The sequence below is a fragment of the Lepus europaeus genome, chromosome 7 (assembly GCF_033115175.1).
Source record: "Lepus europaeus isolate LE1 chromosome 7, mLepTim1.pri, whole genome shotgun sequence".
NCBI lineage: Eukaryota > Metazoa > Chordata > Mammalia > Lagomorpha > Leporidae > Lepus > Lepus europaeus.
In genome coordinates this window covers 38,140,791-38,158,132 of record NC_084833.1, presented here as the reverse complement: position 1 = coordinate 38,158,132, position 17,342 = coordinate 38,140,791, and the positions used below count along the sequence as shown (strand labels likewise).

General features: G+C 38.6%; 1 protein-coding gene across 3 annotated transcripts in view; it reads right to left on the bottom strand.

The window, feature by feature from the left end:
- The window catches only part of CCDC34 (coiled-coil domain containing 34), a 102,315-nt gene that overhangs the window by 76,584 nt on the left and 8,389 nt on the right, over positions 1 to 17,342 (bottom strand). For all 3 annotated transcript variants that reach the window (XR_009866371.1, XM_062196383.1, XM_062196382.1), the window contains exon 3: positions 3,616 to 3,723. Coding sequence is in view for 2 of the 3 variants with exons in the window: in XM_062196383.1 (XP_062052367.1) it covers positions 3,616 to 3,723 (108 nt within the window). In the remaining variant the exon portion in view is untranslated. The remainder of the gene's footprint in view (positions 1 to 3,615; positions 3,724 to 17,342) is intronic.

Below are 17,342 nucleotides of genomic sequence, written 5' to 3'. Positions count from 1 at the left end.
TCAGTATTTATTTACAAAGTAGTTTCTTATTACACTATGGAATGAAGCAAACAAAAAATCACAATCATTGATTTCTGACATAACCAGCACATACTCTTATGGTTACAGCACATTTCCTTCTTATGATACCTAGATGAAAAAGCTATGTCATCTTTAATTTACTGAACCTATTTACTTGATAATCCTATTGACTACTACTGGACTTTAGACTAAACAATAGTTAAGGACAAAAAATAAAATTGAAATTTTTAAGCTCTGCCTGTAATTTAAACATCTGTCCAAATTCATAAAATTAAATAATAAAAGCAGTGCCATTCTAAATATGTAAAAATTACAGGAAACAAATTCATAACAGAGTAAGTATTGCTTAAATTTCTATGTGTAACCCAAAAATAAGAATGCATTAAAATTGAAAGAAAAATCATCCACACATTCATTCGATTAACATGTGCTTACTATACCTTATAATGGTAAAAGCAGTATAAAAAATAGCTTCTATTCCAGCCAAGTAATGAAAGTCAACAGAGTGCCTTCCCCTAGGAGGTTCACACCTCCCTTAGGATATACCCCATGTGAAGAGATAGATAGGTCTGGGCCTCTGAATTTACAAGGCCTAAAGCCCACCAGATTATTATCAAGCCCCTACTGTCAGGTTCTATTTGCCTCTCAATCAGAAAAATTACTTGTAGCTTAGACAGCACCTTTCTTAGCTCCTCTAATAATGACTCTGTCCTTTGTTCTAGACCCTGTCTAGTGCACTTGGGCCTCATTCCTTTGTAATCATAACCTCTACTCTACCACCAATGGCTCTACTCCCAACCTGTGTGTACTGATGGTCCTCTTCCCCACTTAATGCTGTATAATTGTTCAAACCTGGTAAATGCCACTCTTAGGATCATTGGTTACTATCCTCACTCTGTCTTTTATGACCTTGTCTAAATATGATCAGAGTCGGCAAACTTGGAAGGCTTCCATAGCCTTGGCAACTCATGACGACAGCCTAGGATGGTTACTGGCGCCATAAACTAGAGTGTCAATTTGATGGGTCAACAACAGGAGCCACTGTGCACTTGCTCCCCATGTGGGATCTCTGTCCTTAATGTGCTGTCCATTGTGATTTAATGCTATAACTAGTACTCAAACAGTATGTTTCACTTTGTGTTTCTATGTGGGTGCAAACTGTTGAAATCTTTATACTAAATTGATCTTCTGTATATAAAGAGAATTGAAAATGAATCTTGATGCAAATGGAAGGGGAGAGGGAGCGGGAGAGGGGAGGGTTGCGGGTGGGAGGGAAGTTATGGGGGGGGGGGAAGCCATTGTAATCCATAAGCTGTACACTGGAAATTTATATTCATTAAATAAAAGTTTAAAAAAAAATAGCTTCTATTAAGATAAATATTAATAACAAAAATGTATATACATAAAACAGAAGGCAGCTTATGCTAAGGTGCATAAGAGTAGTATAAACTGAACAAGGATTCATAGGAAAGACTAGCATGTGATCAACAAACTCTTCACAAAGAATGAGGCCATGTGTTAACATGAAAATATGGAAGTGAGAAATAGTAATAAGAACAAAAGTACTATGGAAATTCCTCAAGAACACATTTTCAGGGGACTAGCAAGCAGAACCCAAAAGCTCAAGATTTCTATGAAATCTAGAAAAATAATATATCATTTATGTTCTCTATTAACAGATCTGTGCTTGTTTTAGTATATAAATAAAATACTTTTCCTCTCAAGATTTTCCAGTAGAAATAATATTATATGAGAACAGACCATGATTATCCAGTACATGTTCCCAAAAGAACCGCAGTAGGAAGCAACAGCATGATATCAAAGGAATGACAGGAGGGGGCACAGCTGAAATGAAAGCGTAGCTCAGAGTAAAGAGTACACGATCGTTAGCCAGTTAGAACAGGGATGCAGAGGGGCCAGCTGTGGCACAGAAAGTTAAGTCTCCTCCTGAAATGTCCCAGCTGTTCTACTTCCAATATAGCTCCCTACTAACGTGCCTGGGAAAGCAGAGGAAGATGACCCAAGTACTTGGGCCCTGCCCCCTCCCACCCAAGTGGGAGACCAGAAGAAGCTCCTGGCTCCTGGCTCCTGGCTTCTGCCTGGCCCTGCCCCAGCTGTTCAGGCCATTTGGGGAGTGAACCAATGGATGGAAGATCTCTCTATCTCTACCTCTCTGTATCTCAGCCTTTCAAATAAATAAGTATATCTTTTTAAAAAAATTTTATTCAGAGGACAGTGGAGAATCACAAAAATACTTTTTGCTCTGGAGAATGGCATGCAGACTTCATCAGCAGGATTAGTCTGGCAGAGATGTAGTGAATGAGTTGATTCATTCAAAAAATATTTGGCCCTATCTGTATATGTGTCAGGTACTGATTTAGCTGCAGGAAAAATGAAAAAAGTATAAATCCCTGAACTTAATGAACTTATATTCTAGTATGTGAAAGTAGGCAAGAAATAAGTTAAAAAAAATATAATGAGGGGACCAGTGTTTCAGTATAGAGGGTAAAGCCAATGACTGTAGAGTAGCCATCCTATATGGACACCAGTTCGAGTCCAAGCTGTTCCACTTCCATTCCAGCTCCCTGTTAATGGTCTGGAAAAAGCAGCAGCAGATAGCCCAAGTCCTTGGGCTCCTACCATCCATGAGGGAGACCTAGAAGCTCCTGGCTCCTAGCTTTGGCCTGGCACAGCCCTGGTCACTGTGGCCATTGGATAGTGAACCAACAAATGGAAGATCTCTATTTCTCTGTCTCTCCTTCTCTCTCTTTATAACTGCCTTTAAAATAAATAAATAAATCTTTAAAAGACAAAAAACAAAGAAGAAATGATGAGATCATTCAGGAAGAGGGTGGTAGTAACTGTTAAAGAAAAAAAAAAAAGAGAGATGAGGGGCCAGGGTTGTGGCACAGCGGGTAAAGCTTCACCTGCATTGCCACATCCTGTATCAGAGTGTCTGTTCAAGTCCTGGCTACTTTACTTCTGATCCAGCTCCCTGTTAAACTACCTGGGAAGGCAGCAGAAGATGGGTCCCTGACCCCATATGGAAGACCAGGACAGAGCGCCTATCTCCTGGTTTTGGCCTAGCCCAGATCTGGATGTTGAAGTCATTTGCAGAGTGGACCAGCAGACTGAAGATCTCTCTTTTTCTGCCTCTCCCTCTCTTTCTGTAACTCTACCTTTCAAACAAATAAATGAAAAAGAAAGAAAAGGAAATGATAACCAGGAACAACATAGGAATTCTGATTCTGTGAGGTAAATCAGAAGGCAAAAGAAATAACAACAGAAACAAGGGAGATAGGAAAATGGTTCCATGAAGGGAGAATGGACAAAAATGGAATCATTTTGGATATGCAGGCTAAAAGTTGGCCATTGACCTAATAGACAGATACTAGGTGATGACACAGGAAGGAAAAATGACAGAATTAGAGGGCAAAAGGCATAGACAGAGATTTGATAAATGTCCATGATGGTTGGGGGAAGTGGGGAATGCCAGAGAAGAAAGAATCTAAGAGAAAAAGAAGAAAAACCTAGGTAATGAGGGATAGGCCTGCCAAAGAGATATCAGCATATGTTTGTGTGTGCATTTTTTACCTGTTCATTCTTTTTTTGAACCCATTCCTTGTGCTTTTCTTCAGCTATTATCTTTCTTTTTTCACGTTCTTCCATTTCTTTTCTTTTTTCTAGTTGTTGATTTAATTCCTGTAGATTTTATTTAAACAAAAGATAGCATTTAATAGAAGTACCCAAATCACATAGTTTTAAAAAGGCTAAGGTTAATAGAATTAAACAAGAATATAGTTCCCTTTACAGAACACACACTAACGGTGACAATAACTATTTAAGTAACTAGTCTATGATGAAAGCAAGCACTAGTAAAAATCATTTTTTAGAAATATAAATAATTGTTTGGCAGCAATACACTAGTTTCTTAGACTAAACTTCAACTAAATTACCCTCATTGAAATCAACTTTCCCACACATAAATTTTGGCATCATTGCAAGCTATTGGCAGTAGCTCAAGAGAATTGCAACTTTTTTTTTTTTTACGGTCATAAAAAGCTTCTAGATTCTTAATGAAGATAAAGGATAGGAATTAAATAATCCCTAAATTAAAATTCTAATTCAGAGTTAAACCAAAGGAGAAACATAAGGAAGCTATTCAATTTTCCTTAGGGAAAAAAGAATCCAGAGCTTTCTTCACTGATTTTATAGCTTGTGGAATATAAAATAAAACCACATTCATATCCCAGGTTATTTAACTGCCTTGCTTTCACTCGAATATACACGTTTGGGCATTCTTTAGGAGAAAGAATGTGAAAGGTATGGCCCAATAAAACTACGAGTTGAATGCCACCACTCTGTCACTCATCAGGGAAATTACTGCATTAGTTGAGGATGCTGTTCAAACTAGACTTCTCTAGGAACTCTACAACCATAATTGCTGGTTATTTCTCTTCTCTCTTTAGATACTAATAATTAGATACTTTTACATATCTTCTATTGGTCTGCTATTCTTCACCTTTTCCCTCTTTTTCCCAAAGACCTACCTACCTGGGTATGGATAGGAGAAGGAAGGAAAGTTTCCTAACTCTCATACTGATTCCCATGTTTTAAATAAAGCTAAAACATGACATCATGATTTACCTTTTGCATTTTAGAATGGCTGCTCACAAGATACTTGTCTTCCATAATCTCTCCTCAAAATTCTGTTGCATAGAAAATAGCTACCCCCCTGGCTGGCACCGAGACTCACTAGGCTAATCCTCCGCCTGCGGCGCCAGCACCCCAGGTTCTAGTCCCGGTCGGGGCGCCGGATTCTGTCCCGGTTGCTCCTTTTCCAGTCCAGCTCTCTGCTGTGGCCTGGGAAGGCAGTGGAGGATGGCCCAAGTCCTTGGGCCCTGCACCCGCATGGGAGACCAGGAGGAAACACCTGGCTCCTGGCTTCGGATTGGTGCAGTGTGCCGGCTGCAACACGCCAGTTGTAGCGGCCACTTGGGGGGTGAACCAATGGCAAAAAGGAAGACCTTTCTCTCTGTCTCTCTCTCTCTCTTACTGTCTAATTCTGCCTGTTTAAAAAAAAAAAAAAAATAGCCACCCTCACGCCCTCAGAAAGTGTTCCAACTTTTCAACTCTATTTTCCCAAAAACAAATATCCATCTTGGTTTTAATGATTCTTTATCCTTTACAGTTATTATTCCTTTATTATTCAATAATACATCTTTATGAAGTGCCTACTATTGAGCTAGCAAGAACTAAGATATCTATGTATGTATGTATGTATGCATGTATTTATCTATGTATCTATTGAGATAAAATACATCTATCTATCTACTGAGATAAAATACTAGAAGCCTTGATCTAACCTGTTCTTCAAGACATCAAGTAATTAAGTGCTACATTTTAAGTTATTGTATATAAGAGGGAAGGTATGACGAAGAGAAATAGTGTAGTCAGAAATGAGCATGGGGCCACCAGCATTGTGGTTTAGTGAGTTAAGCTGCTGCCCAAAATGCCAGATCCCATATGGGTGCTGGTTCAAGTCCAGGCTGTTCCACTTCTGATCCAGCTCCCTGCTAATGCACCTGGGAAGCAGTGGAGGATGGCCCAAGTACATCGGCCCCAGCACCAATGTGGGAGACCCAGATGAAGCTGTTGCAGCCATTTGGGAGTGAACAAGTAGACAGAAGATCTCTCTGTCTCTCCCTTTGTCTCTACCTCTCTTTCTCTGTAACTCAAATAAACAAAATTAATCTTTAAAAAAAATAAAGATAAAGAAATGAGCACAATGAGAACATTGAGAAGATGATTTGAAAGGAAGGGAGTGATTGAGGGGAGGGCATGCAGAAAAAATTAGAGTGTGGTATTAACTAGATGGAAAATGAATGAAACAGATACAGCAAATAACATTATGAAGTGAAAATACAAAGCAAAAGAGAAGATTTGACACTCTTTGTGACAAAGGCTGAAGGATGCATTTAAAGGATCAGAACTATTCTGAGGCAGATAGACTAGGAGGCTGCAATATGAGTTGCAAGGGGAAGAAAATCTGGACTTGTGTCAAGAAGCATGGAAAGGGAAAAAATATCTGATACTTTATGTATTATATAGATATCTTATGATCTATATCTTTATATACAATACGGATAGAGATATATAGACTTGACAGATTATATAGCCAATTTCCAAGTCTTAATTTTTATTTAAGAAAACTTTAAATGTATGAATAAAGACACAGTTAATTACATTTACATACCTTTTAAAGATTCTTCATATAACTAAACTTACAAAATAAGAACTTGTACTCCTACTTTATAGTTGCCAAATTTTAGTTAATGTTGACAGAGGGATTAAAGAAAGAAGGGTCAAAAAGTACCTAGAAAATGTAACCACTGACCCAAATAGTGCTCCAACTTCAGCAACTATATTCAAATAATTTGCCAACTCAGAATATATATCACATTCTGAAACATAACCTTCTCTTCCAAGGCCAGTGTTTTTTAGAATTTACCAGTCTGATGACTCCATCTCAGTCATGGCTGTTGTGGACATTTGGGAAGTAAGCCAACAGAAGGAAGAGTTCTCTGCCACTCCCTCCTTTTCTCTCTGCTTAAAATTAGAATTAGCCAAATACCATATATAATTTAGGGCAGTTGGCTAGGAAATGTTTTAAAGTAATAAAAATATAAACAAAATGACCTATAAAACCAATATGCTAGTTTTTCATAATACTAATGTTAATTGCTTAATATATTTATTATCTTAACAACAGTAACAAATGTGTAAGATGGTGGAAATTTTGTAGTTTTAATGGTTTAAAATAATTTTTTAAAGATTTATTTACGTATGTACTTATCTGAAAGATGGGGCAACAGAAAGAGAAGGAGAGACAGGGAAAGAGAGAGATCTTCCATTTGCTGTTTCATTTCCCCCAATGGCTACAATGGCAAGGGCTGAATGGCTGAAGCCAAGAACTTAGAACTCCAGTGGGGTAGTCCATGTGGATGGCAGAGGCCCAAGTACTTAGATCATCTTCTACTGCTTTCCTAGGCACATTTGCAGGAAGCTGGATCAGAAACTGAGCAGCTGGGACTCTAACCAGTGCTTTGATAAGGAATGTAAGCATTGCAGGCTACAGCTTAACTGCACCATAATGCCGACCCTTAAAATAATTTTTTTTATTCAATCCCACAGAGCTATCTGAACAAATTGAAAGATCAGTTGCTGAAATCAAATTTAAGAATGGGGGTGACACTGTTGGTGGGAATGCAAACTGGTTAAGCCACTATGGAAGTCAGTCTGGAGATTCCTCAGAAACCTGAATATAACCCTACCATACAACCCAGCCATACCACTCCTTGGAATTTACCCAAAGGAAATTAAATTGGCAAACGAAAACACTGTCTGCACGTTAATGTTTATTATAGCAGCTCAAACCACAATAGCTAAGACCTGGAACCAATCCAAATGCCCATCAACAGTAGACTGGATAAAGAAATTATGGGACACGTACTCTACAGAATACTATACAGCAGTCAAAAACAATGAAATCCGGTCATTTGCAACAAGATGGAGGAATCTGTAAAACATTATGCTGAGTGAATTAAGCCAGTCCCAAAGGGACAAATATCATATGTTCTCCCTGATTGGCAACAACTAACTGAGCACCAAAGGGGAAACCTGCTGAAGTGAAAATGGACACTATGAGAAACAGTGACTTGATCAGCTCTTGTGCTGACTGTTGATGTACAATGTAATACTTTATCCATTTTAGTATTTTTTCTTTCTTTTGTTCTAGTACTATTGGTTGAACTCTGTAATTAACACACAATTATTCTTAGGTGTTTAAATTTTAACTTAAAAGTGATCCCTTTTAAATATAAGAGTGGAAATAAGAGAGGGAGGAGATGTACAATTTGGGACATGCTCAATCGGACTTGCCCCAAATGGTGGAGTTAGAAACGTGCCAGGGGATTCCAATACAATCCCATCAAGGTGGCATGTACCAATGCCATCTCACTAGTCCAAGTGATTATCTTCAGTTCACAATTGATCACACTGATAGGTCTAAGAGTCAAAGGGATCACACAAACAAGACTAGTGTCTGTTAATACTAACTGATAGAATCAAAAAGGGAGAGAACGATCCATCATGGGAAGTGGGAGACACAGCAGACTCATAGAATGGCAGATGTCCTAAATAGCACTCTGGCCTCAGAATCTGTCCTTAAGGCATTCAGATATGGCTGAAGAGCCCATGAGAGTATTTTAGGCATGGAAAGCCAAGACACTCTGGGAAAAAAAAAAAAAGAAGAAGAAGAAGAAGAAGACCTAAACGAGAGATCTCTGCAAGTGAGATCCCAGTGGAAAGAACGGGCCATCAAAGAAGGAGGTACCTTTCTCTGAAGGGAGGAGAGAACTTCCACTTTGACTATGACCCTGTCGGAATCAGATTGAAGTCGGCAAACTCAAAAGGCTTCCATAGCCTTGGCAACTCATGACTAGAGCCTAGGGAGATTACTGACACCATAAACAAGAGTGTCAAATTGTTAAATCAACAACAGGAGTCACTGTGTACTTACTTCTCATGTGGGATCTGTCCTTAATGTGTTGTCCAATGTGAAGTAATGCTATAACTAGTACTGAAACAGTATTTTACACTTTGTGTTTCTGTGTGGGTGCAAACTGATGCAATCTTTACTTAATATATACTAAATCGATCTTCTGTATATAAAGATAATTGAAAATGAATCTTATGTAAATGGAATGGGAGAGGGAGCAGGAGATGCGAGGGGTGGGAGTGGGAGGGAAATTATTGGGGGGGGAAGCCATTGTAATCCATAAACTGTACTTTGGAAATTTATATTTACTTACTAAATAAAAAAAAAGAATGGGGGTGATATTTTTAATGATCCAATCACCCTACAGGTTTTTTTTATTATTTAAATTTTTTAAATTTATTTTCATTTATTTGAAAGGCAGAGAGATAGGGACAGACAGAAACAAATCAACCATCCACTGGTTCACTCCCCTAAGTGTCTACAACAGGCAGAGCTGGGCCAGGCCAAAGCCAGGAACATGGAACTCAATCCAGGTCTCCCACTTGAGAGGCAGAGACCCAAGAACCTGAGCCACTTCTTGCTCCTTCCCAAAGTATACATTAGCAGGAAGCTGGATCACAAGCCAAGACACTCTGATAAAAGTTGTGGGCATTCCAAGTTGTGGCTAACCACTGTGCCAAAAATCTACCCTATCATTTAATTTAAAGGATGAAAATAACAAAGCTGAACTAAGTTCAAAAACAAATACAAACTCTGATGCATTAAATTCCCAAGTAAGATATTGTGGAAAAAACATTTGAATTGAATGTCAAAAGAATTAGATTCCATTCCCATATCTGCTACTAACTGAAACCTTGGCAAAGCTGTTTTTCTGGCCTTCAGGCTTTTTAGCTTTAATAGGTATATGAGACTAACAATTCCTTATGGTTAAAAATTTATGCTTTTAATGATATGGGTTGTAAACAAATTAGGGGATATGGTAAACAAAGACAGAAAAATAGGACTTAGAAAACAAAGGAGAAAAGTCATGAAAACAATGTGAATAGAATAGCTCAAAATGAGCTAACAAGGAGTTGAATAGTTGGCCTATAATACCTCTGGTATGACAGAAATATAAGACTCGTGTTAAAATACTTTATTTATTTCAGAGTTAAGTAATGAAGTAGTCATAAGAAATGCCAAACTAATACTGATCCATGAAAAGGTTTTAATCTGTCAACCAAATTACCAGTAACTATATTTTGCTACATGCTTCATCATGGTTGTGAGGACTCCATGTTCATTATTTTAACATATTCTCAACACAAATATTCATCACAGTTATTATTATCTCCTTTGACACACAAAAATAACTTTTACAGAGTGCATCTTATGTACTAGGCTTGAGGTTCATTTAGGCATTATGATGCAAATATGATTCTGCCTCTTTCACTAATTAAGCAATTGAGGCACAAATGTTAACAATTTGCCTAAATTCTCATTTTTTAAAAAATTTTTAAAAGATTTATTTATTTATTTTAAAGAGTTACAGAGAGAGAGAGAGAGGAAGAAACAGATCTTTCATCCACTGTTTTCACTCACCAGATGACAGCAACAGCTGGGTCAGGCTAAAGCCAGGAGCTAAGAGCTTCACTGAGTCTCTACGTGGGTGGCAAGGGCACAAGTACTTGGGCTATCCTCTACTGCTTTTCTTAGGCCATTAGCAGGATTGGAGGTATAGCAGCCTGGACACAAACCAGTGCCCATGAGGATTTCAGTGTTGTATGCAGTGGCTGTACTCACTATGCTGGCCCCTAAATATTAATGCAGAAATGATCACTCAAGAACTTGTGCTTCTGGGGCCTGCACTGTGTTGTAATGGGTTAAGTTGTTGCCTGCAATTCTATTATCCCATATGGGTGGCCAGTTTGGGTACAGGCTGTCCCATTTCCAATACAGCTCCCTTTTAATGCACTTGGGAAAGCAACAGAAGATGGACCAAACGCTTGGGCCTTTGTTACCCACATGGGAGACCTGGATGGAGTTCCAAACTCCTGGCTTCGGCCTGGCCCAGCCCAAACCGAGTTGGCCATTTGGGGAATGAATCAGTAGGTGGAAGATATCTCTCTCTCTCACCTTTAAATAAATAAATCTTTGAATTTGTGCTTTTAACCATTTCACTACTGCTTCTCTATCATCTGGCTTAAAGATGAAGAAACCAATACCAAGAAAATTTAAGTAATTTTCACAATGTCACACATTCAGAAAGGTAAAACTTCAGTTTTGTTGTATGTAACTCCAAAGCCCAGGCTCTGCCACTAGTTTTCTGTAATTTAACTAACAACATTCTTTGTATACTGACTGAAAATGACTAGAAGTGACCCTCTTTTTCTTCATGTAGTTAAGTGACTAGAGATAAAGCAAATATATAAATGAACTCTGCTTTACTACTAACTCACTAGACCATCAGTGTTTTCTAAGTGGTGAGCCTAAAGTCAATTTATTTTTTTTAAAGATGTTTGTTTATTTGAAAGGAAGAGTTACACAGAGAGAGAGAGGGAGATAAGGATATACAGAGAGAGGTCTTCCATCTGCTTATTCAAATAGCCACAATGGCCAGGGCTGGTCCAGGCTGAAGCCAGGAACTCAGAACTCCATCTAGGTCTACCTTGTGGATGGCAGATGCCCAAGTATTTGGGCGATCTTCTGCTGCCTTCCCAGGCACATTAGCAGGGAGCTGGATCAGAAACAGAGCAGTCAGGACTCTAACGAGCACTCTGATACAGGATGCTGGCATTGCAGGGAGTGACTTAACCTACTGTGCCACAGCACGGGCTCTGAAAGTCAATTTAATGAGTATGATCAGCCTTCAAAAAAGAGCAACAGAATACAATACTGGGTTTTGCACAAAGTTAACAGTTTTTTTCAGACACATTTCTATACAGGTAAGCTTTAATGTGTAACATAAAGAAAAAATAAAGATTCCTCACTGTTAACAAATGTTTTTAAAGCCATTTCAGTGAAAAATGGAACTAATAAATGTTAAAATTTAAAGTGGAGGTAAGAGAAGGAAGAGTCCAAGGTCTCAAAAATACACATGAAAAATGAATGAAAAAGCCTTAAGAAGGCTATAAATTAAGCAATAATATAAATAATAACAATAAATAAAGCAAAATAATCCATCTTTATACTTTGGTTCACTGAACCCTTACAAAAATCCTGTGCCACAGGTATTTATTTTATTCCTTTTATACAGATTAGGGAAATTGAAGCAAAAAAATTGAAATAACTTGTCTAAGATCACCCAGCAAGTAAAAAGGCTAGAACTAGGGCTTTTACTAAACCTTCCTGGCACCAAACCATAAAGTCTCTCTCAAGACCTGTACCCTGCTAAGAGAAAAGAAATGCTATTCAGTACAATTATCCAGGAATTCTAGAATATGAAGTATCATGCAATAGGGAAACAGTACAATATAACTGTTTTCACAATCATCTGAATCATACCAAGCCTTCCGAACATGTGACTGCCTAACTGGTTGGAAAGTCAATGTAAAATAACAACTAGTTTCAAAACTAATATGGAAAACATATTCTACAGAAGATGGTGAGGGGCAAACTTTAGCTCCCCATACTTTTTTGGCAACAAGTTACTAACAGACTAGAAAAAACTGAAATACTCAACCATTATTAACTGGTTAACTAAAATATATATTTAATACACCTTAAGTATAATTTAGGATTATTAGGCAGCTATTTTTAACTGACATTATAAAATATTTAATGATATAGAGCGGCAAGATGGCAGAATAGGCAGGGAGCACACTATTAGTCCGGGGGAGAGACAGTTTAATATAAGTGGAGATACTGCAGGGTCAAGGAAGAGTAGGGGATGAAACAGCAGAGGAAACTCTTCCGGAACTAGTGATTCACAGTGGACCTGCGTGGAGAGCGTGGGAGCCCAAGTTCGGGACACCAGCGGCAGACTCAACACACCAGCGCTGGAACGCGAGGTGAGCCGAACCTCAACAGCCCGAGACACCAGCCGGCAAGCAGAAAGAGGAGGCTAGAGGGAACGAGGCTTGAAACTCCGTGGGGAAAAGTTCACCAGGCTAACTAGAAGAGAGAGAAGAAAAAAATAAAAAAAGTGACCGATATGGACACAAGTTTCTCTCTCTCCGCTCACCTCTCAAAGGCGAGCAAGACAGAGCAGGCACCATTTTGGACATACGTCATAAGCAGGGCGACCTCAGGTCTGCACCGGCCCTGAGCCTAGCAGAAAAACCTGACTCTGGGGGGAGGGGTGAAATAACAGGAGATTAGCATCTAACTTGGCAACCCAGTGGGAGACTGCAGGAGAATTGGAGCCCACACTGAGGGCAGCACAGATTCCCTGTGTGGTCCTTGGGAAAGAGCTTCCGATCTCTGGCTCCTGTGGGTATATCATTCGCCTGCTAACTACCTCCAATTACGTTCAGCTGTGCGGAATTACTTCCCTTTTGAATCAAAAAAAGAGAGAGATTTACCACACCTAACCTGGGAGTGTCATCTTTGACACACCCTCAACCCTGAGGAACCAAACACAGCTCAGTCCACACTCATCTCAAGCCTCTAAGGCTCCACTGAAAGCAGACAGTCCACTTAATATAGAGCCATAGTGTAACAAGAAAAAACACCACAGTGAAGAAACCAAATATCTCCAACATGCCAAACAACAAATGCAAAAACCAAGCTAACAAGAACAAGGAAGACACTATGATGCCCCCAAATGAAAAAGACACCCCAATTCAAGATTATGAGGATGATGAGATAGAAGAAATGCAAGAAGCGGATCTCAAAAAATTGATAAGAACATTAAGAAGTTCTCAAAAACAAATTCTTGAACTACAGAAATCCTTAATGAACAAGATAGAAAATCTCTCTCATGAAAATGAAATATTAAGGAGGAATCAAAATGAAATGAAACAACTAGTGGAACAAGAAACTGTGATAGTGACGAGAAATCATAATGAAATGAAGAATTCAATAGATCAAACGACAAACACATTAGAGAGCCTTAAAAACAGAATGGGCGAAGCAGAAGAGAGAATATCAGACTTAGAAGACAGAGAACAGGAAAAGAAACAGGCAAACCAAAGAAAAGAAGAAGAAATTAGAAATCTAAAAAATATTGTCGGGAATCTACAGGATACTATTAAAAAACCCAACATTCGGGTTCTAGGAGTTCCTGAAGGCATGGAGAGGGAGAAAGGATTAGAAGGCATTTTCAGTGAGATACTAGCAGAAAATTTCCCAGGTTTGGAGAAGGACAGAGGCATCTTAGTACAGGAAGCTTATAGAACCCCTAATAAACATGACCAAAAGAGATCCTCACCATGACATGTTGTAATCAAACTCACCACAGTGAAACATAAAGAAAAGATCCTAAAATGTGCAAGAGAGAAACGTCAGATTACTCTTAGAGGATCTCCAATTAGACTCACAGCAGACTTCTCATCAGAAACCCTACAAGCTAGAAGGGAATGGCGAGACATAGCCCAGGTACTAAGAGAGAAAAACTGCCAGCCCAGAATACTATATCCTGCAAAGCTCTCATTTGTGAATGAAGGTGAAATTAAGACTTTTCATAGCAAACAGAAACTGAAAGAATTTGTTGCCACTCATCCTGCCCTGCAAAAGATGCTTAAAGATGTGTTACACACAGAAACACAGAAACATGGTCACCAATATGAAAGAAGGTAAAGGAAGGAAACCTCACAGCAAAAGATCACAGGAAGCTCAATTTCTCTTTGACATAGAATTAAACTCTGATACTCTGTTAAAGCAATGTGTTAAAGTAATCTATTATGTTCTCTTGATGTCTGTTAAATTCCAATTGTTCAAAAACAGCTGAATTTTTATTAAGAGCTATGGGTTATTTAAAAATGTGCTTATTTTCAAAGATTTGAATAATCACCTTGTAACAATGATCAAATTTGGTCTATGTTATGTCATGATTTTAAGGAATCTTATTTCAACTAGATATTTTGGATTTTGAGCCTTCTTGGCATTCTTGACAGGCATTCAAAAAATCAAAGTTTCAAACAATCTGGTCTCTAAAATTTCCAGTAAATCCTGGACTTTGGTTTTTCCAGTTTGGGCCCAACTGAAAAAATCGAAGGACCTATGTCTCTCATCTTATAGAGACTCCAACTAATCAGTCTATTTGGATTATATTAGAAGGACTGTCAAGATGTGATGTGGTACCAGACTTTAAGTTTCTATAATGGAAAATGCTATTAATACAAATGTTTGAGAATTAAAAAGTCTAATGATCTTGTGTTACTAGACATGATAGTTATCTTAATGAGAAAGCCCCAGAGGCCTAAAGGGTTAAATACTTGTAAAATCCTACAGGTGCTTTCAAAAATACTGTGAAGCAAGCAAGTGCCTCTTGTTGGTTGATGAGTTTATAATTTTAAACATGGCAACTTAAAGTCTTTCGTCATCCATAGTTATATATGATGTGCTGCTCATAAAACTAAAGCGTTGTTGGTTCTGTGTTTAGCTGTCCTCCTATAGGTTCCTATGGACTTTTTCCAGCCACTTCTATTGTATTCAGTACTTTGGGATGGCTCTGTAAACAGATGAAGCCAATACTGTATTAACAGTACCAACTAAGAGAAAGTATGGTTAACTGAGGTTACTCAAAACAAAAAGCAATTCAAATTGATTGGCAATCTACAAAAAGAGTTAAAGATTTTAAAAGCTATTATTAAAATTGCTATATTGGTCTATTATGCTATGTTATATGTGTGTACATATTGTATGTCCACATGGGGAAATTTTATTAAGAGTTTTATTTTAAATGGCTTATAGATAAGATTGTCCATAAATTTAAGCTGCTAAAATCAATCAAAGATACATTTTAATTTGTGGGACCTGAATCTGTGTATCATATGTTTTAAACGTGTTGGTAGAAAGAAACTAAAAACGTTTTAGATGGTTGTGCTTAAGTTTACTGGTTAAACAAACTACACCATGTTAGATATTTAAGAGGTGTTTTCAAATACATGATTCTTAAAATTTATAGAAGGCATTGGACCTTCTGGTAAATGTTTTCTTAAGTTGTTACCTAATGGTTGAAACGGTTTGCTAAGTATTCATGTAATATTGCTATTGTCAGCAAGCGATCTAGGACTTGCTCCCTCATTTCTCTATTCTAAGCCCAACTTGTTCTTTCATTTCTCTATTCTCTTCAAGGTAGGAAACTAATTCTATTATGAAGGAATCTGTAGGACGCACAATTTAATCTTTAGACCTTATAAAAGAGATGGCTAACATTTTTCTGCAATAGCATAGCCAAAATAAGAACTTAAATAATAATCTCATAGCTAGATTCACTTCGCCATCAGCGAAGTATACAGTAAGTAGAAAAAACCTCCCTTTCAGACCAAGGGAAAGAAAGTTTTAAAGTGAGAATATAATTTTCCTCATGGGCATTGTCTACCTTAGAAAAACTACTACAGAACATGCCTGTGACTATAGACTTGTAGTTCAGGCCACCGAAGATTAGAGATGGGACTTGGGCACTCCCTTGACTTGCATCCTCTGGTCTGCTTTAACACAAACCAGAAGGAAAAGAAAGCTAGGCATCAGAAGCAATGGGTGGCAGGCCTATTAATGGCTGATCTATACAGTGATCTGCCCTCAAGGAGACCCAACAGGCCAATCCACTGCAGTGGCTTTCAATGTGGTAAGCCTGGGCTTCAGCAGAAGTCAGCTTGTGAAGAGCCCTGGCAGCTCTGCCAAGAGTTGGATCACTGGAAATGGACCTGCCCTGGAGTCGAAGGATGCCCAGGTCAGAGCCACAGATCTTATTGGCTCTAAGCTGAAAAGCCCTTCACTCAGCCCAGCTTCCAAAGTGACCACTGCAGCTGAGGGGATGGTCAAGTAGGGTCAGCAACATTGCAGGCAGAACTGTAAATTTCTTGTTAGAGATGCCCCCTGCCTTTACCTGGCCAGCTCTCCTCCCAGGCCAGCCAAGTAATGAAAGTCAACAGAGTGCCTTCCCCTAGGAGGTTCACACCTCCCTTAGGATATACCCCATGTGAAGAGATAGATAGGTCTGGGCCTCTGAATTTACAAGGCCTAAAGCCCACCAGATTATTATCAAGCCCCTTCTATCAGGTTCTATTTGCCTCTCAATCAGAAAAATTACTTGTAGCTTAGACAGCACCTTTCTTAGCTCCTCTAATAATGACTCTGTCCTTTGTTCTAGGCCCTGTCTAGTGCACTTGGGCCTCATTCCCTTGTAATCATAACCTCTACTCTACCACCAATGGCTCTACTCCCAACCTGTGTGTATTGATGGTCCTCTTCCCCACTTAATGCTGTATAATTGTTCAAACCTGGTAAATGCCACTCTTAGGATCCTTGGTTACTATCCTCACTCTGTCTTTTATGACCTTGTCTAAATATGATCAGAGTCAGCAAACTTGGAAGGCTTCCATAGCCTTGGCAACTCATGAAGACAGCCTAGGATGGTTACTGGCGCCATAAACTAGAGTGTCAATTTGTTGGGTCAACAACAGGAGCCACTGTGCACTTGCTCCTCATGTGGGATCTCTGTCCTTAATGTGCTGTACATTGTGATTTAATGCTATAACTAGTACTCAAACAGTATGTTTCACTTTGTGTTTCTATGTGGGTGCAAACTGTTGAAATCTTTATACTAAATTGATCTTCTGTATATAAAGAGAATTGAAAATGAATCTTGATGCAAATGGAAGGGGAGAGGGAGCGG